This window comes from Carlito syrichta, unplaced genomic scaffold (genome assembly GCF_000164805.1).
Source record: "Carlito syrichta isolate Samal-C Ts95f unplaced genomic scaffold, Tarsius_syrichta-2.0.1 Scaffold314713, whole genome shotgun sequence".
NCBI classification, from domain to species: Eukaryota; Metazoa; Chordata; class Mammalia; order Primates; family Tarsiidae; genus Carlito; species Carlito syrichta.
Window position 1 is genome coordinate 508,178 of NW_007258809.1, and position 23,019 is coordinate 531,196.

Here is a 23,019-nt window from a genome sequence, read left to right on the forward strand (position 1 = left end):
AAAAAAAAAAAAAAAAAAAAATAGCCCAGTGTGTTGGCAAGTGCCTGTGGTTCCAGCTACTTGGAAGGTTGCGGCAGAAGGATTGCCTGAGCCCAGCAGGTCGAGGCTGGGTGGCCGTGAGTGTGCCACTACACTTCAGCCTGGGTGACAGAGTGAGAGTCTGATCAAAAAAAAAAGAAAGAAAAAGAAAAACAACCCATGGAATGGGAGAAATTATTTCCCAATCATATATCTGATAAAAGACTTGTATCTAGAATATATGAGGAACTCTCAGAACTAAAAAACATACAGATAAATATCCCCACACACACACAAAAAACTGGCAAAGGATTTCTTTCTTTTTTTTTTTTTTGAGTTGGCGTCTCACTCTGTCACCCAGACTGGAGCACAGTGGACGCTCCCGGCCACCACAGCCTCTACCTGCTGGGCTCTGGCGATCCTTCCACCTCAGCCTTCCAAGTAGCTGGAACTACAGGTGTGCGCTACCATGCCCGGCTAATTTTGATTTATTGTAGAGATGAAGTTTCACCAAGTTGCCCAGGCAGGTCTTGAACCTGTGGGTTGGGGCAATCCACTCACCTCAACCTCCCAAAGGCGCGGGATTACAGGCTGAGCTACAGAGCCTGGCTTGGCAAAGGATTTCAACAGACTTTTCTCCAAAGAACAGAGACAAATGACCAATTAGCATATAAAAAGATAATCAGCATAATTAGTTATTATGGAAATGTAAATCAAGACCACAGTGAGAAACCACTTCATATACCTGCACACGTATATTTATTACAGCATGATTTACAATAGCAAAAACATGGAACAAACCATGCTGCCCATCTAAAGTGGACAGGATATAAAACAAATGTGGTAGATATACATAATGGAATATTATGAAGCCATAAAGAAGGACAAAATCATGGCCTTTGCAGCAACTTAGATGGATTTAGAGTCCATCACACTCAGAGGTCCATCATAGAAACAAAAAACTCAATACCACATGTTCTCATTCATAAATAGACCCTGAACATTTATCATAATGCTACATGAAAGGAATTGGCAGTAGCAGATCACTGCTGGAGGTGTGTGTGTGGGGGGGGGTTGCGTGTGACATAAATAACACTAATAAGGGTATCTGATACCAAACCAGGCAAAGTGAGGACCAATGGGAGGCGCAAACGTCACCTGTATAATGATCACTTATGTACCTAATCCTGAATTGTATCCCACATCTTAAAAAAAAAAAAAAAAAAAAGAGAATCCTTTCTTGTATCCATCCAGAAGTTTGGTCAGCCCAAAACTTCACAAAAACGTAATCAAGCCGGGCTCGGTGGCTCAGCCTGTAATCCCGCGCCTTGGGAGGCTGAGGTGAGTGGATTGCCCGAGCCCGTGGATTCAAGAACTGCCTGGGCAACTTGGCGAGACCTCATCTTTACAATAAATCAAAAAAATTAGCCGGGCGTGGTAGCGCGCGCCTGTAGTTCCAGCTACTTGGAAGGCTGAGGCGGAAGGATCGCCGGAGCCCAGCAGGTCGAGGTTGCGGTGGCTGGGAGTGGCCACTGTACTGCACTCTGGGTGACAGAGTGAGACTCCAACTCAAAATATATATATATATTTACAGCTGCATTATTCATGAAAGCCAAAAGATGACAACAATTCAAATAACCATCAATTGGTAAAGATAAATAAAATGTGAAATAGTCATATATGGAATATGTTTCACCTAAAAAAAGAATAAAGTACTTTCCCTTTACAACATGGATGAAACTTGAAAACATTATGCAAGTGAAAGTCAGTCAGAAAGACCATATGTTGTATAATGTCATTTATATCAAATGACTAGAATAGGCAAATCTAAGAGATTGAATGTAGTTCTTGCCAAGAAAGTCGTTGCTAGGGGCTGGGGTGATAGGAAATGACTCTCATAGGTATGGGGTTTCTTTTTTTTTTGAATTGGAGTTTCACTCTGTCGTCCAGACTGGAGTGCAGTGGCCGCTCCCAGCCACTGCAGCCTCGCCTGCTGGGCTCCTGCGATCCTTCTGCCTCAGCCTTCCAAGTAGCTGGAATTACAGGCATGCACTACCACGCCCGGCTGATTTTTTGATTTTTTGTAGAGATGAGGTCTCGCAGCCCAAGCGGGTCTTGAACCCACGGGCTCAGGCAATCCACTCACCTCAGCCTCCCAAAGGTGCGGGATTACAGGCTGAGCCACCGAGCCCGGCTGGGGGTTTCTTTTTTGGGTGATAAAATGTAAAATTGATCATGATAATGGTTGCAAAATTCTAAGTATACGAAACGCTGTGAATTGTAGACATTAGATTAGTGAATTGTACCTTATGCACATATCTCAATAAAGCTATAATCCATAAGAATAAAAACAAACCCCAAACCTCAGCCCTGCCTCCATTGCCTTACCATTCTGCACAGCCTGAGTTCTCAGCTTTATATCCTAACCATTCTAACAGTTTTCTTTTACTTCTGGCTCTACACTTTTTTTTTTTTGAATTGAAGTCTCACTCCGTCGCCCAGACTGGAGTGCAGTGGTTGCTCCCGGCTACCGCAGCCTTGACCTGCTGGGCTCCGGCGATCCTTCTGCCTCAGCCTTCCGTGTAGGTGGAACTATAGGCACGCGCTACCACACCCGGCTCCTTTTGATTTATTGTAGAGATGAGGTCTCGCCAAGTTGCCCAGGTGGGTCTCGAACCCGCAGGCTCAGGCAATCCACTCACCTCAGCCTCCCAAAGGCATGGGATTACAGGCTGAGCCACCGAGCCCAGCTAGTTTTTTATATTAATTATAAGCTGAAATGATATTTTGGGTATGTTGCTGTATTATTATTATTTTTTACTTTATTTTTTTTTGAGTTGGAGACTCACTCTATCTCCCAGGCTGGAGAGCAGTGGCACACTCATGGCCACCCTAGTGTCAACCTGCTGGGCTCCAGCGATCCTTCTGCCTCAGGCTTCCAGGTAGCCGGAACTACAGGCGCATGCTTCCAAGCCCAGATAATTTTTTAAAAAATTTATCGTAGAGGCGAGGTGCTGCTAAGGTGCCTGGGCTGGTCTCAAACCCACAGCCTCAGGCAATCCACTTGCCTGGGCCTCCCAAAGTACTGGGATTACAGGCTGAGCCACAGAGCCTGTCCTATTGTTTTATCTGTTTTTGAATTGAAGTCTTACTCTATGGCACAGGCTGGTGTGCAGTGGCAAGCTCACGGCCACTGCAACCTCGACCTGCTGGGCTCAGATGATCCTTCGCCTCAGTCTTCCAAGTAGCTGGAACTACAGGCACTCGCTATAATGCTCAGCTAATTTTTGATTTATTGTAGAGACGAGGTCTTGCCAAGTTTCCCGGGCTGGTCCCGAACCCGTAGTCTCAAGCAATCCACTTACCTCGGCCTCCCAAAGTGCTGGGATTACAGGCTGAGCCACCGTGCCCGGTCTAATTTATTTATTTATTTATTGTAGAGATGAGGTCTCCCCAACGTGCCCAGGCTGGTCTCAAACCCCTGAACTCAGGCAATCCTCTTGCTTCAGCCTCCCGAAGTATTAGGATTACAGGTGTGAACCACTACGCCTGACAACTCTGACCATTTTTGCTTTTTTTTTTTTGAGTTGGAGTCTCACTGTCACCCGGACTGGAGTGCGGTGGCACGCTCCAAGCCACCACAGCCTCGACCTGCTGGGCTACGGCGATCCTTCCACCTCAGCCTTCCAAGTAGCTGGAACTACAAGCGCGCTTTACCACACCAGGCTAATTTTTTGATTTATTGTAGAGATGAGGTCTCGCCTGCCCAGGCGGGTCTCGAACCCGCGGGCTCAGGCAATTCACTCACTTCAGCCTCCCAAAGGTGCGGGATTACAGGCTGAGCCACAGAGCCCAGCTGCGATCTATTTTAAGAGTGAACTCCTAGTTCTCCCGGTGAGCCCTGGGTGTCGTGAAACTGTAATCCCACTTGCACCCGTTGCACATGTATTCGCCAAGCGTTTGTCTTTCTTTCATCAGAAGCATCTCCGGGCATCACACCACATCAATGTAGACCCTCTTCTGTATCTCGAGTGACTGACTTATTAACTAGGTCAGTGCTGTCCAACACAGAGCCACTACACACACAGAAGGCTATGGCGTAGTTGAAACTGTGAGGAGCTGAATTTCAAATTTTAATTCAGTTAAATTTAATCAGCCACATGACTAGTGGCCATTGTATTGGCCTGAAGACGTAGAACCTTGCTGCTTCAAGTGTCTGCAGACGAGCAGCACGTGCACCCTCTGGGAGTTGGTTAGAAATGCAGCATTTCACATTCTCCCTGGGGCTTCCTCAAATCCGTCCTGCAGTTTAATATCACCAGGTGATTCCTAGGCACATAAAAGTCTGGAAAGTGCTGGGTGTGGTGGCTCATGCCTGTAATCTCAAGCATTTTGGGCAGCCGAGGTAGGAGGACTGTTTGAGCCCAGGAGTTCGAGACTAGCCCGGACACCATGGCAAGACCTCGTCTCTACAAAAAAAATAAAAAAAATTAGCCAGGTGTGGTGGTGTATGCCTGTCGATTCAGCTACTTGGGAGCCTGAGGAGAAAGGATTACCAGAGCCCAGCAGGTCGAAACTGCAGTGAGCTGTGATTGTGCCGCTGAGCTCCAGCTTGAGTAACAGTGAACCCATGTCTCAAAAAGCAAGAAAGAAAAAAGAATAATGTTTGGAAAGCACTTATCTGGAGTAGGAGGCCTTACTTGAAAACACTAAAGCCCCTAAAATTGTATAGAAAGTTTGTATGTATACGTGTGTATGTATCTGTGTTTGTGTGTGTTTCCCCGGAGGCAGTGTCTATACTTCTCCTTCAGCTTTCCCATGCTGTGCATGATCCAAAATCTAGAAGTTCTATCCTACAGCAATTGGCCCCACAATGTGGAAAAGCAGATTTTATTGAACAAAGTTTAAGACTTTTCAATTATGAAGACCAGACTCTGGTCATCCTCAGTCTTGTCCTTCTCTTGTATCTGAGACAAAACACAACATGGGTCAATTCCTGGTCTGTTTTTTTTTTTGAGTTGGAGTCTCACTCTGTCACCCAGACTGGAGTGCAGTGGCCGCTCCTGGCCACCGCTGCCTCGACCTGCTGGGCTCCGGCGATCCTTCCGCCTCAGCCTTCCAAGGAGCTGGAACTACAGGCGCACGCTACCACGCCCGGCTAATTTTTTGATTTATTGTAGAGATGAGGTCTCTCCAAGTTGTCCATGTGGGTCTCGAATCCGCGGGCTCAGACAATCCACTCATCTCAGCCTCCCAAAGGCGCGGGATTACAGGCTGAGCCACGGAGCCCAGCATTCCCGGTCTGTTTTTGTTTCAAAAGGATACATACACATTAGCGCACAGACCGGTAGTTATCAAACATTTATGTATATTCTATTTTATATTATACACATACATTCTTTTGTTTTTATTTATTTATTTTGATTTAGGGTCTCACCTGGTTGCCCAGGCTGGCGTGCACTGGCACGATCATGGCTACCGCAGCCTTGACCTCCTGGGCTCAAGTGATCCTCCCACTTCAGCCTTCTTAGTAGCTGGGATGACAGGCATGCCCCACCACACCTGGCTAATTTTTAAATTTTTTGTAAAGTCACTGTGTTGCCCAGGCTACACTCTAGGCTCAAGCAATCTTCCCGCCTTGGCCTCATCCATTCCTATTTTTTAGAGCAAATTGACCACAAAATGCATTCCAGCACAAATACCAGTTTGGGCTAATTTGTACAGCCTAATTTGTACAACTGATGAAGTTTCACGTACCAATGGACTATTACAGCTGCTACCAACTTCTCGGTTGATTCAGGAATCAATAAGATGTTTTAAACATTAGGATAAGGGTTGCCTAATTATTACCTACAACCTGAAACTGTGAATGAAAACATCTGAAATATGATCTTGATTATTTAGCTTCCTTTTCCGTTAGGAAACAGACTGATTTTACATTACAATAAAAATAATGATCCTATATTTTAGGCAAAAATTTAGGAAACAATGACACTTTTATGTCGAGGACGAGGTTGCTTTCAGGTTTTGTTAATTTGCCTTAGAGAAACTTCCTCTCTTTGTGAACAACAAAAATATTCTGGCTTCTATGCTAAGGCAATGATTGGTTCTAAGTTGACTAAATCCTAGAGTCAGGCCATTATGTCGCCAGTCTCAAAATGGCTCGGAGAACACACCTTGATAGTCATTATTTTTCCATTGATGTTTAAGAAGAGACATGCACTTAGCTGGGCGTGGTAGTGCATACCTGTTGTTCTAACTACTTGGAAGGTTGAGGAGAATCACCCGAGCCCAGAAGATCAAGGCTGCAGTGGCCATGATCCACCCTGTGCCACTGAGTGAGACTCTGATTCAAAACAAAACAACATCAAAAAACTCAGCACAGTGGGGGTAACTGCGCTCATAAATCACCCATCATGAAATGGGTAAGCATGTTGAAAGAATCTCTCCCCCAAAATTCACTGAAGCTGAACGCAGCCTCTCACAATACTAGCTAGTACACTGATGCTGATGGGTTCCTAGAACACTTACTTGGCAGGGAAAGGCTGTACTACAAGGGGCCTGTCCTCCAAAAGCTAATTCTGGGTGTTTTCAGTCCCTCTTCTTTTTTTTTGTTTTAGTTTGAATCTTACTTTCTCACCCAGGCTGAAGTGCAGTAGCATGCTCACAGCCACCGCAGCCTCAACCTGCTGTGTTCAGACGATCCTTCTGCCTCAGCCTTCAAGTAGCTGGAACTACAGGCATGAGCCACCACGTATGGCTAATTTTAAAAAATTTATTGTAGAGATGAGGTCTCGCCATGTTGCTCAGACTGGTCTCGAACCTCTGAGCTCAGGTAATCTTCTTGCCTCAGTCTCCCAAAGTGCTGGGATTACAGGTTTGAGCAACCGTGCCCAGCTGGGTCCCTTCTCTTAAGTGCAGATATTCCAAAATCTAAATAAATTTGAAACCCAAAACACGCCTGATCCCAAGCAGGAGGTCCCAACGCTCCCATTTTTTTTTTAAGCTGGAGTCTCACTCTGTCGCTCAGGTTGGAGTGCAGTGGCACGCTCACAGCCACCTCAGCCTTGACCTGCTAGGCTCAGGAGATCCTTCAGCTTCAGCCTTCCAAGTAGCTGGAACTACAGGACCGCACCACCATACCCCCCTAATTTTTTTTTTTTTGATTTATTGTAGAGATGAGGTTTCGTCAAGTTGCCCAGGCTGGTCTCAAACCCGTGGGCTCAGGTAATCCTCTAACCTCAGCCTCCCAAAGTGCTGGGATTATAGGTGTGAGCCACTGTGCCTGGCTAGCATTTTGGATAAGTGATATTCAACCTATAACTGCAGAACTGCTGAATGCAGGTGCAATAGGAAGACCTAGGTCTCCTGATAATGTCCTTAATCAGTCTGATGAAGGAGAACTGGCTATCACTGGAAATGGCAGACAGGCAGACAGGACCACTCTACATTCAACCCTTTGCTCTGGTTGGGGGTGGGAGGTGAATCGTAAATCTAGCAAACCTAAGAAGGGACATAAGGAGATTTCTGGTGATTGATTATACAGGACAAACTAATACCAGCGTGAATTTTTAAAAAAATGTGTTTCCTTGAAGCTATTTCTTTTTCTTTTTTTTTTTGAGTTGGAGTCTCATTCTGTTGCCCAGACTGGAGGGCGGTGGCCGCTCCCATCCACCGCAGCCTTGACCTGCTGGGCTCCGGCTATCTTTCCACCTCAGCCTTCCGAGTAGCTGGAATTACAGGCACGCGCTACCAGACCCGGCTACTTTTTAAAAATTTTATTATAGAGATGAGGTCTCGCCTGCTCAGGCGGGTCTCAAACCCACGGGCTCAGGCAATCCACTCACCTTGAGAGGACAACAATAGATTTAGGTTAAGAGCATGCTATTGAGAGACCCAGGAAACCAAGAAACTTATTTGTTGTAAAAGTAGCGTTTAGTTCACTATATTTCATATATCCCCACCTCATGTTTACTATATATTTTGTGTATTCCTACCTCATGTATTTTATGAAATTTTAGTACTTTAAATCCTACCTCAGACCCCGTAGAATTAGGCATATGTCGGGTTTTAAGCAGTGTTTGTATTCAGAACTCTTGGGTTAAGCATTGTCAGCCCCAAATTAGCAGACTAACTTATGCTTTTACAACGGGATGCAAATGATAAAGCGATAAGCCCCTTTCAGACATTCCTACAAGGTGGCAGCAGACTCAGAGGCGCCAGCTGCTCTCTATCACCGGTTTTTATCCCAGTGATAATTTACACTCAGTGGCTATGTAAACCTGCAGGGAACAAAGACTTTTATAAAAGTAACCACCTTGCTATAATAAGCTTGTGATATTTTATAAATTCCCAGAATTAGTATATGATTTTCTACCCCACATTCACTGTATGGGCTTGCAGCATTCATATTTAAAACTTTGTTAAGTTTGGCATTTGTTGTCCCATAATGACCATGTTATGTTATGTAAATGTTAAGCAAACAAGCTTTCCTAAGCATACCTTGGGATGGAAACTTAAAGGGCTAATGTAACCCTTTGCCTGCTGGCTCAGGTTACTTCATACGCAGGGAGTATGGACCTAACTTATCTAACATTCCACTCGGCCCATTACGTGGGTTTCTGTCAATCACGGGCAGCACCCACCAATACCAAGTGTTCCCGTACCCATTAGGAGAAATTACCCGATCATGTAAAATCAAGTTTGGAGTTCTTTCCCCTCCCTCTGTAATTGTACATAAAAACTGCTTGCCATTATGAATCGGGGCTCTTGTCCCTGAAGTTGCTGCTTCGGCCGTGAGCCCAGACTCGAGCCTGAATAAAGACCCTCGTGTGTTTGCATTGGAGCTGGCTCTTTGTGGTCTCTATCTCTCTCATTAGAGTCCAGGTTCAACAACCTCAGCCTCCCAAAGGCGCGGGATTACAGGATGAGCCACCGAGCCTGGCTGAAGCTGTCTATTTCAATTGCATGAAAAAAGCAAATCAAGAGATAGCATATATACTGAGATACATGTAAAAAAACATCAGCTGGTAAAACACAGAAAGAATATGTGAAGTGCTTTCACAGTGGTACGCATACTGGACAATACACTGCATATTATTAATGTGGGAGGGAGAAAATGACACTGCATTGTCTACTCAAAAAGAAAAACACCAGGTGGAAGATGTCAAACAAATTCCTATTGCACAGCATGTATCAATGAATCTGCGATGCATGTTGGTGACTGTTCACACGTTACCGTACGTTAAAAATATAAGACATAGAATTTTGATTTTTTTGGTCATACTTTCTCAATTGTTCAAAAACCAGTTATAAGCTAAGTATCATTAAAGTAATAATTGGTTCCAACGTTATACTATTTAATATGAAGTAATTCATTTTTCACTATTTTGCAAAAAAGTACTGTTGAGTAGCTGGTAGGTCATCCCCAAGATATTTCTGAGTGCAAAGGATTAATACATTTGACTTTTATAGGACAATAGACTCTTTCAATGCTAGCTAGTTAAAAGGATAATTTGCTGCGATATTTTCAGTCCTTTTAAATATCAGCAGTGAGGTGGATGTCACTAGAATAAAAGGGTTGGAAAACAGTTCTCAACCTCATTTCCACTGCCAGATACTGGCCAAATGTCATCCACATGCCCATGGTGTGATGTTCCGGGATGGCAGCTCTTCTTTACTCTTTCTTTTCCACTCCAGAAAGCACACTGGAAGGTGAGCAAGTGACTGTAAGGAAGACCTTGAGTCCAGTTCAACAGTCAGTCACATCATTTGATACTAAGATGCCCTCATGCCTTACCTGATCATGACATACTTTCGTGTCGACATTTTTGGTGAGGATTCCTTATTCACTTAGTTCCTTACCTTTAATCAGTGTCAAGATTCTTCTTTCACTCAGTTTGATATATTGATTTGATTAATTTACATAACCAGTAGAAAGGAGACTTTAAAAATATTTATTACATTTGTTTCTAGAAATGATAGAAAATAAAATTGCTACAATTATGTCATACAGTTTTGGGAAGGCATATTTATTCTTTCACACCAGAAAAAAAGTTTTATGCAAAGCCAGAAATGGAAACACCTAGGCAGAGTAAACGCTGCTGACAGAAAAAGCCCTTGTGAATTTTTTTTTTTTAAGTTGGAGCCTCCCACTGTCGCCCAGGCTGGAGTGCAGTGGCACACTACTCACGGTCACTGCAGCCTCGACCTGCTGGGCTCAGGAGATCCTTCCACCACAGCCTTCCAAGTAGACTTGGAAGACTTGGAACTACAGACGCACGCCACCACGCCCAGCTAATTTTTGTGATTTATTGTAGAGACAAGGTCTCGCCAAGTTGCCCAGGCTGGTCTCAAACCCCTGAGCTCAGGCAATCCTCTCGCCTCGGCCTCCCAAAATGCTGGGATTACAGGCTTGAGCTACCATGCCCGGCCTCTTGTGAATTTTTAAAGTTTTCTTCTTAGCCGTTATTTATTTTTGAGCAAATACCAGTCCAGTGGAAAGAGTTCTGAACAGAAAAGGCACCTAGAGTCAAAAGTAGACCTTAACTAATAAAAACAGCTGCACAAGTTTACATCAAGGAAAAGGGCCTATCAATGCAACTCTTGCAAGGCATTGATCATGTAAAGGCAAAAGTCACTGCAACACAAAAGTCGACAAATGCTGACCTGAATCTGGTACATGAGCAGGATAATGACAACCACTTCTGTGTTTTTAAGCCTGTGGATTTTTTTTTTTTTACTGTTTAAATCAGCATGAGTATTGTATTTATAGTCATGGGTGGGAGTACGCAAATTATTTTTCCATAGTTCAGATTTGTTGTATTTGCTCTTAAAATGCATTATGTGTCCTCCATAGACCTGTTAAAAATTCCTGCTTTCAAGAATGTAGCAAAATTGCAAACTGATACTTTAAATCAAAATCCTTTTTTAAAAAATTATAAAGCTAGTAAAGCTGAAATTTTACTATGATTTAAGCACCTGAAGTATATTCTGACCAATTTATATTCTCTGAGCTAAAATTAGCATCCTTGGAATTTATATATGTGTATAAATATTGCAAATTCTTTCTTTTTTTTTTTTTTTGAGGGAGTCTCACTCTGTTGCCCAGGCTGGAGTGCAGTGGCATACTCAAGGTCACCGCAGCCTTGAGCTGCTGGACTCAGGTGATCCTTTCGCCTCAGCCTTCCCAGCAGCTGGAACTATAGGCCTGCGCCACCCACCACGCCTGGCTAATTTTTTGATTTATTGTAGAGATGAGGTCTCGTCGAGGTTGTCCAGGTTGGTCTCGAACCTATGGGCTCAGGCAATCCTCTCACCTCGGCCTCCCAAAGTGCTGGGATTATAGGCGTGAGCCACTGCGCCCGGCCACAAATTATTTCTTTAAGCTAATAAAAACTTAAAAAAATACAAATAATCTTTTATTACAAAGATTCAAAATCCACATATCGGTTTGTACTAAGAGAAAAATGAATAGGAAGCCAGCAAACAAACACTTGTCTGCATTTTATAATCCGTGGACAAGGTACTGCTCAGCGAAGCCAGGTTGTATTCAGCTGGGTCTGATTCTTGATGCTGGTATCCATTTTTAGCACTTCTCGAATGGCCATGGTAGCGTAGGTAGAAGGAGGAAGAGAAAAATCCATTTTCAGAGCCCTGTATTTGCCTTCTGTCAGGCAAGAAAGAAGAGAACGGTCAGAAAATGAAGGCAGCTGCAGACAGACTGGAGAGAGTCACATAATCTCTACACAAATACAAAGAACTGTGCTCCTCTCCTTCGGCTCCACTTCCCAAGGGGCCTCTAAGAATGAGACCATGGAAGTAAGAGATCTGTGAGTATAAACCAGCTGAATGAATATGGAAATTCTACCCAGGAACCTTCATGAAAGGGCAAACAACAGAAGAGCATAAGACAGAAACATACGTAAAGTAAAAAGAAAAAAAAATTAGGGCACGAGGGAAAACAGAAAAATGGCAATAAGAATTTGATGATGAGAATGGAAATTTAAATTTTAGACTCTGAATTTTCATTCTTTTTTTTGTGGGTGTGTGTGTGAAGGCCCCTCACTCTGCCATCCAGGCTGGAGTGCAGTGGCACGCTCGTGGTCACTGCAGCATTGACCTGCTGGGTTCAGGTGATCTTTCCACCTCAGCCTTCCAAGTAGTTGGAACCACAGGCGAGTATCACCATGCCTGGCTAATTTTTTGATTGATTGCAGAGATGAGGTCTCGCCAAGTTGCCCCGGCTGGTCTCGAATCCCTGGGCTCAGGCAATCCTCTTGCCTCTGCTTCCCAAAGTGCTGGGATTACAGGCGTGAGTCACCATGCCTGACTGTTTTCATGAAGTAGGAAGGTGGGAGTGTGGATTACGAGAGCAGTTCTAGAAAAAATTTATTGTTTTTTTTTTTGTGAGTTGGGAGTCTCCCTCTGTCGCCTAGACTGGAGTGCAGTGGCCACTCCCAGTCACCACAGCCTCAACCTGCTGGGCTCTGGCGATCCTTCCGCCTCAGCCTTCCAAGTAGCTGGAACTACAGGTGCACGCTACTACACCTAAGCTAATTTTTTTATTCATTGTAGAGATGAGGTCTCGCCACGTTGCTCAGGCAGGTCTCGAACCCACGGGCTCAGGCAATCCACTCACCTCAGCCTACACCAAGGCGCGGGATTACGGCTGAGCCACCGAGCCCAGTTAAAACTTATGTTTTTATATGAGAAAACATTTCAAAGTTGACACAGAGTTGATGACGGGGGGAACTTACCCGAAGCAAAAACTGGTGGCGGTTTCCCTTCTAAGTTGTCCACATCCGTGTTGAAAAGCGGAATCTTGGGATCATCGTAGGCAACAACTTCCCTGCAAATATGTGAATAAAGAAAGAGTGGGAACTTTCATGAATGGTACTACGTCACTCATCACCATTTGCTTATCACACATAAGTCTACTGTAAATAATTATAGGTAGGGTTCTTCAATAACAGAACAGGACCAGATTTTATGCATAAAGTTTGCCTTTGTATTATTATATAGCAAGATGACAGATGAGGTCAGCCAACGCAAAAGATGTTGCCTGGATATGACTGAATTAATCACGGCATTTACATTTCCCCCAGAGTGACTATCACCACCACCAACACCTGTTTCTAATGAGGGCCCCTGGGGAGGACCAGTCCAATTGTGAGCATCTCTTGCTCACAATCCAGAGAAGGGAAGGGAGAAAAAGAGAGGGGGGAAAAATAAGGATTTCACTTAAAAATGTTTAAGTAAAGCTTCAGATGATACTGAGTATTAAAGGATTTTAAAATGGTTGGGCATGGTGGCTCACACCTGTAATCTCAGCACTTTGAGAGGTGGAGGTGAGAGGATTGCCTGAGTCCAAGGGTTCAGGACCAGCCTGGGCAACTTGGCAAGACCTTGTCTCTACAATAAACAAAAAAAAAAACTTAGCCAGGCATGGTGGCATGTACCTGTGGTTCCAGCTACTTGGAAGGCTGAGGTGGAAAGATTGCCTGCCCAGGAAGTGGAGGCTGCAGTGGCCATGAGCGTGCTACTGTACTCTAGTCTGGGCAACAGAGTAAGACTCTGACTCAGAAAAAACAGAAGTTTAAAATGCATTAATATAATTACCTTTTTTCTCTCGAGAAACATGTTATTAAAACAACCAGATCAGTGTTTGGAACTCATGGTTAATTCTGAGCATCTTTTTTTTTTTTTTGAGTTGGAGTCTCACTGTCACCCAGACTGGAGTGCAATGGCCGCTCCCGGCCACCGCAGCCTCGATCTGCTGGGCTCCGGTGATCCTTCTGCCTCAGTCTTCCGAGTAGTTGGAACTACAGGCGTGCGCTTCCACACCCGGTTAATTTTTAGATTTATTGTAGAGATGAGGTCTTGCCAAGTTGCCCAGGCGGGTCTTGAATCCGCGGGCTCAGGCAATCCACTCACCTCGGCCTCCCAAAGCACGGGATTACAGGCTGAGCCACCAAGCCCGGCCCATTCTGAGCATCTTAACTTGCTCAGGGACAGCTCTGTAAGCATGTCTAATGTTTTTAGAAATAGGGAAAATGTTCACTGTACACATTTCTTCCATAATTCAATGATGCTAACAAAATGTAAATAACGTCACTTTCACTATATGTTCACATTCACAACAGCATCCTTTCTTTTTTTTTTTTTTTTTTTTTGAGTTGTGGAGTCTCACTCCATTGCCCAGGCTGGAGTGCAGTGGCATGCTCACGGCCACCCAGCATCGAACTGCTAGGCTCAGGCGATCCTTCCACCTCAGCCTTCCAAGTAGCCAGAACTACAGGCGTGCACTACCACACCTGGCTAATTTTTTGATTTATTGTAGAGACGAGGTCTCGCCAAGTTGTCCAGGCCATTCTCAAATCTGTGGGCTCGGGCAATCTCCTCACCCCAGCCTCCCAAAGTGCTGGGATTACAGGCTTAAGTCACCGCACGGAATGGCTCCTATCCTTAAGCAATCCTCCCATCTCAGGCTCCCAAATTGCTGAGATTATAGGTGTGAACAACTGTGTCCAGCTTTGTTTATTTTTATAAGCTTATGGAATACTTACATGCTAGTTCTAAGCACTGAAAAATACAGTCATGCATTGTTTAACAATGGGATATGTTCTGAGAAATGTCATTAGATAATTCCATTGTGCAAACTACACAGAATGTACTTACACAAACCTAGGTGGTATAGTTTACAACACACTAGGCTCTATGGTTTAGCCTACTGTTCTAGGCTATAAACCTTTATAGCATATTACTTTACTGAATACTAGTAACACAATGGCAAATATTTGTATATCTAAACATAGAAAAGGTTCAGTAAAAATACAGTGTTATAATCTTATGGGACCACTGTTGTATATGTAGTCTGTTGTTGACTGAAATATCCTTATGTAGTGCATGACTGTATATGTGTGACATAAAAGCTTAATACCTTATATGGTAATTCAGTTTTATTTCATTCCAGATTATTACTCACCAGCTAACATTCCGAGGACGGATAATGATCTTTCGGTAGGCTCCTGATAAGGAATAATCTCGAATTTTGTGTCTCATGTTGTCAATATCAAGATTGTCTGCTGTGAGCATTTCCCTGTAGGCTTCACTAACTGATATGAAATACAAAAAGTTAGTTGGAATGCAGCCTGTCAGCCAAGTTACCTCAAACTAGATTACAGATAGAATACCATGTAAGTTTACTGAGATCACCCTAACAGAATTAGTCACCCTAATTCATAATTCAAAATCAGTTCTCTGGAATCAAAATTTATGACTTGGTCACTAGGACTAGAAGGTGTCTCCAGCTTTGGTTTGGCCAATTTGTAAGTTAGTTTTGCAACCAGCCACAGTACCTGTGGTGTAAGGTTCCCGGCTGACTACAAAAGACCATTTCATCTAAAGTTGCTAACCTACAATTTATGTATTCACAGTTGGAAGGTACAATATTCCGAGGCTTCAAACTATCTCTGGAAGAGGTAGTTATAAATAAACGTATAAAAATAAGAGACCTTGGAGAACCATCTGGCTCACCCTGGCACCTGAAATAGAATCTTTTTACTGATGCTCATGGGAGGCAGCTTCCCAGCTTTTGTTTGCACGTTGTCATTTAAGAGGAAATACTTTGTGTGCCAGGCAGTTATTAGAAAGCTCCTCCTAGTCCAAGCTGACATCCATTTTCTTGCAACTTCTGTTGACTGCTTTGGAACACAGCAGATTCCCTGCCCTAAGTGTTGGACCTTTCAGCCATATCTTCTCTAGCCCAAGCAATGCTTTCCTCCACAGACCCTCCTTTGACATTTCTGTATTCCCCACCAAACCCCTTATCTGTCCCAGGGTAAAGGACTTGTATTCAACAATAACTCTGGATACTTAAACTTTTCATATAAAGTACTCTTAAACTGGGTCTTTTCCACCTGTACATCTGATTACTGGGCATAAATGTGACAATTTACATTTAATCCTATTAAATGCCTATTGCACTTCTTTTATTTATTCATTCATTCATTCACTTATTTTTGAGTTAGGGGTCTCACCCTGTTACTCAGGCTGGAATGTAGTGGAATGATCATGGCTCACTGTGGCCTGTTGGAATGCAGCCTGTCAGCCAAGTTACCCCAAACTAGATTACAGATAGAATACCATGTAAGTTTAGTGTTTAGGCTCAGGTGATCCTTCCACCTCAGCCTTCCAAGTAGCTGAGAATACAGGGATATGCCACCATGCCTGGATGATTTTTTTTTTTTTTGAGTAGCATCCTCAGCCTGCTGGGCTCAGGTGATTCTTCCGTCTCAGCCTTCCTATGGGCGTGAACAACCATATCCAGTTAATTTTTTGATTTACTGTAGAGATGAGGTCTTGCTAAGTTGCACAGGCTGATCTCGAACCCCTGGACTCAGGCAATCCTCTTGGCCTCTGCCTCCCAAAGTGCTGTGTGAGCCACTGCACCCGGCCTGATTATTTAATTTATTGTAGAGACAAGGTTTTGCCAAGTTGTCCTGGCTAGCCTGGAACCCCTGGACTCAGGGCTCAGACAATCCTCTCACCTCTGCCTCCCAAAGTGCTGGGATTATAGGAGTGAGTCACTGTGGCTAGCTTCTTTTTCAGTTTCTGATTCTATGAACAATAAAAGTTTTAATTTCTCCCCCAGATAGCACCCATGAAGGTAACAGAAGTAATTCTTATTAGCCTCCAGACAATGGCGAATAAAGACAGGGAGCTCTTTTTTTTTTTTTTTTTTGAGTTGGAGTCTCACTCTGTCACCCAGACTGGAGTGCAGTGGCCGCTCCCGGCCACTGCAGCCTCGCTTGCTGGGCTCCGGCGATCCTTCCACCTCAGTCTTCCAAGTAGCCAGAATTACAGGCATGCGCTACCACGCCCAGCTGATTTTTTGATTTATTGTAGAGATGAGGTCTCGCCAAGTTGCCCAGGCAGGTCTCGAACCCGCAGGCTCAGGCAATTCACTCACCTCAGCCTCCCAAGGGCGTGGGATTACAGGCTGAGCTACCGAGCCTGGCTGGCAGGGAGCTCTTACTTTTCACTTTATGAGCTTCTGTACTTGGTGACTTTTTAAACACTATGAGCACATGTTTCTCATATGCTTTAAAAAAAAGTTTTTAAAAAGCTATGTTAAAAGTAGAATTTTCCATCCATTTTCTCAAAGATGCTCTCCAGACACTTCCCATCCTTAAAATGAATTAGTGAATTTTAGAAATTTAAATAACAATGCAAACAACAATCAATAATAGGAATATTATTACTACTAATACCAACATCTCTACTATCTTCTTTCTTGATTTAAATGCATCTCTTTCTGGGAGACTTTCATAAGTAACCACAGTTCATACACATTTGAAATCTGAGAGGACAGCCCAAAAAAACTGAAATTCTTTTTTGGAAGGCAGGCTTCCCCCACTAGGTCAGTGTTCCAGGAACCCATCGGCATCAGTGTACCAGCTAGTGTTACTGTGAGAGGCTGTGTTTGGCTACAGTGAATTTTTTTGGAGATTCTTTCTTTCTTTTTTTTTTTTTGAGTTGGAGTCTCACTCCGTTGCCCAGGCTGGAGTGCAGTGGCAGACTCCTGGTCACCGCAGCCTCGACCCGCTAGGCTCCGGCGATCCTTCCGCCTCAGCCTTCCAAGTAGCCAGAATTACAGGCATGTGCTACCACACCCGGCTGATTTTTTTAAAAATCTATTGTAGAGATGAGGTCTCGTCAAGTTGCCCGGGCGGGCCTCGAACCTGGGGGCTCATGCAATCCACTCACCTCGGCCTCCCAAAGCGCTGGGATTGCAGGCTGAGCCACAGAGCCCGGCCAGAGATTCTTTCAATGTGTTTGCCTATTTTATGATAGGTGATTTATGAGTGCACCTTCCCACACTGCACTGAGTATTCAGCAATTAACTAAAAATGGCATGACCCCCATGCCCTGCTCTCCCTACTCATCGGCTCTCGGCTTGAGAGACGTTTTTTTGTTTCCTCAAAGGGAAGAAAAAAGTCCTCAAGGGAAAATGTTTTGCCGATGTAAAAGGCGGGAAACACAAAATGGCAGAAGCACTAAAAGGCATCAAAATTGGTAAGTTCAAAAACTGTTTGAGCAGTGGAAAAAGCATCTCAATAGGTGCATTGTGTCAAATGGAGAGTACTTTCAAGGTGATTGAAGTTTAAACATGTAAGAATACACAATTTTAAAAATAAATCAATTTTGGATTTTTTTTGGCTCCCTCTCGTATCCTTTTAAGTATAATGGCAATATTTCAAAAATTATATTTAAAGTATTGAATTTTTTCCCTTCTCTTCACTCATAGATGCCAGTGGCTGAATTATGTTAAACTTGTTTAAACAAATTTTCCCATACAGGGAACTTACTTTTATGCTTTGGGTAGATAACATCGAAACCAGGCAAGGGCATCACCACATCATGAATAGAGTAATTATCAACATCTTCTTCCTCAATGTAGGTGGCTGTGGCTGTAAATTCACAAGTGAACAATAAATTAAGAAAAGTTCAGAAAAGAGCCAATATTTTCATGAGCTCAACCTTCTAATATTATATATATCTAAGCAAGACAGAAGTATAGGTTCAGTGGCCTAGGAAATATAGGGAAATTAAGTTGGGGCTGAGCATGGTGGCCAGGCCTATAATCTCAGCACTGTGGGAGGTCAAGGCTTGGAGGACCATCTGAGGCCAGGAATGTCTACAAAAATAATAATAATAAAAAAAACTAGCTGGGTGTGATGAAATGTGCCTGTAGTCCTAGCTACTCAGGAGTCTGAGAGGTTATAGTGAGCTATAACTGTGCCACTGCACTCCAACCTGGGAGACAAAGCAAGATCCGGTTGAAAGAGAGAAATAAATTAACTAAGTAGAATTTTTTTTCTGAATTGGAGTCACTCTGTTGCCCAGACTGGAGTGCAGTGGCCGCTCCCGGCCACCGCAGCCCCTATCTGCTGGGCTCCAGCGATCCTTCCACCTCAGCCTTCCAAGTAGCTGGAACTACAGGCGTGTGCTACCACACCCGGCTAATTTTTTGATTTATTGTAGAGATGAGGTCCCGCCAAGTTGCCCAGGCGGGTCTTGAACCCGTGTGCTCTGACAATCCACTCACCTCGGCCTCCCAAAGCGCAGGATTACAGGCTGAGCCACCGAGTCCGGCTTCTAAGTAAAATTTTAAATGAAAAATTTAAAATATTTGTCTCTCAATTACATCCTAATCTTTTGGGACACTTACTTTTTTTTTTTTGAGTTGGAGTGCCACTCTGTCACCCAGACTGGAGTGCAGTGGCTGCTCCCGGCCATGGCAGCCTCGACCTACTGGGCTCCGGCGATCCTTCCGCCTCAGCCTTCTGAGTAGCCGGAATTACAGGCACGCACTACCGCACCCGGCTGATTTTTGATTTATTGTAGAGATGAGGTCTCGCCAAGTTGCCCAGGCAAGTCTCGAACCCGCGGGCTCAGGCAATTCACTCACCTCAGCCTCCCAAAGGCGCAGGATTACAGGCTGAGCCACCGAGCCCGGCGGGACACTTACTTTTAAAATCAGTTCCTTTATCCTTCTTAAACACCACCACAAAAGACTAGGAAAGCCATCATACTACAAAATACTATTTGGAAAGACATGATGAATGGATGCATTTTGCTGAAAGAATAAACAATGTAAAAAACTAGTGTGTAGTAACAAGGATAAGACACAGTGGCACACAGGACATGAAAATATGTTGGACATGATCAATACTACATGAGGAATAAAATGTTAAGTCAGGAAAAAAGTAATTACAATCTCTGAACAAACTGAGAACTTAGTGGATTTATGGGTGTGCCTGCAGGCAAGCAGGCCATGTATTTATTCAGCTAATAGTATTCTTTAATTTCTACACAGCTAGCCAGAAATGGACTTTACAATTGAACAGACTCGACTCTGAATCTCAGTCTTTTCTGAATCCCACCCTTCAGTGGTGGAACTGTGGGCAAGTGACTGAACCTTGACTGAAAAACGAGAAAACACTTCACAAAGAATACTGTAAGCTTTAAATGAGAAGCCACAGGTAAGGGGCTTAGGGCCAAGGCCTGGCACACAGTAAGGGCTACACAGTAGGTGGGATTTTAGTGCTGTCTTATGAACATTTTGGGCACAGCATACACTAAATGCCCACTCTATCATAGCCCACTGTAAAGTAAGCTACAGCCTGGTGTTGACTTGAAGACTCCTTCAAAACTGGCGGACAACAATCTGAGAGGCTGAAGACACATGCAGAAACGTACATATTTGCTAGATCTAGATGAAGGCTTGGATAGAGATTTCTTCTTTCAAAAATTTAGCCCAAATCCTATTCTAGTAGAGAAAGTGGAGGACCAGAGAGTCAGGTGCTTACTCAAATCAGAGGTGTATTTTTTTTTTTGAGTTGGAGTCTCACTCTGTCATCCAGGCTGGAGTGCAGTGGCATGCTCATGGCCACCGCAGCCTCGACCTGCTGGGCTCAGGCAATCCATCTGCCTCAGCCTTCCAAGTAGCCGGAACTACAGGTGTGTGCTACCACACACAGCTTATTTTTGATCTATCGTAGAGTTGAGGTCTCACCAAGTTGCCCAGGCTGATTTTGAACCCCTGAGCTTAGGCAATCTGCTGGCCTTGGCATCCCAAAGTGGTGGGATTACACATTTGAGCCACTGAGTCCACCCCAGAGGTGTATCTTTCATTTATTTATTTATTTATTTGAGTAGGAGTCCCACTCTGTTGCCCAGGTTGGAATGCAGTGGCACACTCACAGCCTCCGCAGCTTCAACCTGTTGGGCTCAGATGATCCTTCCACCTCAGCCTTCCAAGTAGCTGGAATCACAGGTACATGCCACCATGCCCAGCTAATTTTTTGATTTGTTGTAGAGATGAGGTCTCACCAAGTTGTCCAGGCTAGTCTATAACCCTTGGACTCAGGCAATCCTCTTACACCCGGCTTCCAAAGTGCTGGAATTACAGGAGTGAGCCCTGTGGCTGGCAGAGGTGTATTTTTCTATTGAAAACACAGATGCAAACTAGCAAGTCTCAGTCTGCATGGTCCTGCCATCTCATACTTACTAGACATCCTCTTTCTTAACCAGTAGCCAGGCTGAACTTTAAAGCCACTTTAAAGCCAGGCTGAACTTTAAAGCCAGGCTGAACTTTAAAGCCACAATAACCAAATGCTAGTTCGGCTGAACAACAATGATATTTGCCTTTTACCTCCTTTGAGGACAAGGTCCCCTGCAACAGGTTTAAGTCCGTAGGCTTCTATTCTCTTGCTCACCATGTTATTCCACACATAGCTCTGATAGCTATGAATATACATTAAGCGATTATTTCTAGGTATCTGGAGGGGAAGGGGAAAAAAAGGCAAGAAAAAATATTCTGAATATAAAAAAGGATTTTCTAAGACATCTTGTTTGTTTACAAGAAACTACTATTTTTATCTCTCATTTTCCCAATAACCTATAGAAATAGGATACTATATTAGTGACTGACAGCAGTAAATACTAGAGATGGAATTCCTCAAACTAAAGGGTGTTGACAGTTATCAATGGCTACAGAAGTTCATGTTTTATATACACAATGCACACATTCATGCAAATAAAGCAAATGCTATGGAATTTGTATCCTAAATCAAAGGCACAAACTTCAAATACGAATTTCCACATCAATTATAGAGCTAACAGTACCGTCTCCCCCATAATTCTATGGGAGAAAACCTAAATGACTGAACTGACAACTAACTTCATATAGCAAGAATCCAGCTTTTTGTGCATCTGGGGAAATGTAACTAAGATTTAAGTTTAATGGTAAAACTGTAATGCATCCTGGATACATGAGGGGGATTAAAAAAACCCAGAATAATATTTTGGAGGGCAGACTCCTTGGAGTGCAGGCTTCCCTCGCTAGATAAGTGTTCTAGAAATCCATCAGCACCAGTGTACCAGCTAGTGTTGTTGTGAAAGGTTAAATTTGGCTTCAGTGGATTTTTTTGGCGATTCTTTCAACGCATTTGTCCATTTCATGATGGTTGATTTACAAGCACATCTACCCAAACCGCACTGAACGTTCAGCAGTTTTTGATGAAAAACTGCATGACCCCCGTGCCCCACCCTCCTCATTAGCCTGATCTCACCCCAAATGACTTGTTTCCCCCGATGAAAAAAGTCCTCAAAGGGAAATGTTTTGCCGATGTGGAAGAGGTGAAACAAAAAAGAGCAGAAGCACTAAAAGGCAAATTGATGAGTTCAAAAACTGTTTTGAGCAGTAGAAAGTGTGGGCCATGGTTGAATATGCCCACGTGAAGTCCACCAAACTTGTGCTCAAGGGGGCGAAGACGCAGCATAAGAAAAAAAAAAAAAGAGAAGAAGAAACTCAAACTGATATTGTTGGAATTTGGTGGGCAGTAACAAACTTCAGTGAAATTTCAGGAACCATAGCTATTGAAATGGATAGAGGAACCTACATACATGCACTTGACAATGGTCTTTTTGCTCTGGGAGCACCACATAAAGAAGTTGATGAGGGCCCGAGTCCTCCAGAGCAGTTTACAGCTGTCAAATTATCTGATTCCAGAATTGCCCTGAAATCTGGTTATGGAAAATATCTTGGTATAAACTCAGATGGACTTGTTGTTGGGCATTCAGATGCAATTGGGCCAAGAGAACAATGGGAACCCGTCTTTCAAGATGGGAAAATGGCTTTATTGGCCTCAAATAACTGCTTTATTTGATGCAATGAAGCAGGTGATATAGAAGCGAAAAGTAAAACCATAGGAGAAGAAGAAATGATAAAGATTAGGTCCTGTGCTGAAAGAGAAACAAAGAAAAAAGATGACATTCAAGAAGACAAAGGAAATGTAGAACAATGTGAAATCAATTATGTAAAAAAATTTCAGAGCTTCCAAGACCACAAACTTGAAATAAGTAAAGAAGACAGTAAAATTCTTTTTTTGTTTTTTTTTTGAGTTGGAGTCTCACTCTGTCGCCCAGACTGGA

General features: G+C 43.5%; 1 protein-coding gene and 1 pseudogene across 3 annotated transcripts in view; one reads left to right on the forward strand and one right to left on the reverse strand.

Moving 5' to 3' along the window:
• Positions 1–11,420: 11,420 nt before the first annotated feature.
• The window catches only part of PUS7 (pseudouridylate synthase 7 (putative)), a 58,011-nt gene continuing 46,412 nt past the window's right edge, over positions 11,421–23,019 (reverse strand). For both annotated transcript variants that reach the window (XM_008071761.2, XM_021719432.1), the window contains 5 exons: positions 21,239–21,365; positions 18,390–18,491; positions 15,005–15,134; positions 12,777–12,868; positions 11,421–11,686 (listed from right to left, as the gene is read on the reverse strand). In XM_008071761.2, the coding sequence (XP_008069952.1) occupies positions 11,550–11,686; positions 12,777–12,868; positions 15,005–15,134; positions 18,390–18,491; positions 21,239–21,365 (588 nt within the window). In that variant the 3' untranslated portion in view covers positions 11,421–11,549. The remainder of the gene's footprint in view (positions 11,687–12,776; positions 12,869–15,004; positions 15,135–18,389; positions 18,492–21,238; positions 21,366–23,019) is intronic.
• LOC103274304 overlaps positions 22,305–23,019 on the forward strand; it is a 994-nt pseudogene continuing 279 nt past the window's right edge. The window contains exon 1 of the transcript XR_505252.1: positions 22,305–22,975. The product of XR_505252.1 is annotated as a protein FRG1-like (transcript). The remainder of the gene's footprint in view (positions 22,976–23,019) is intronic.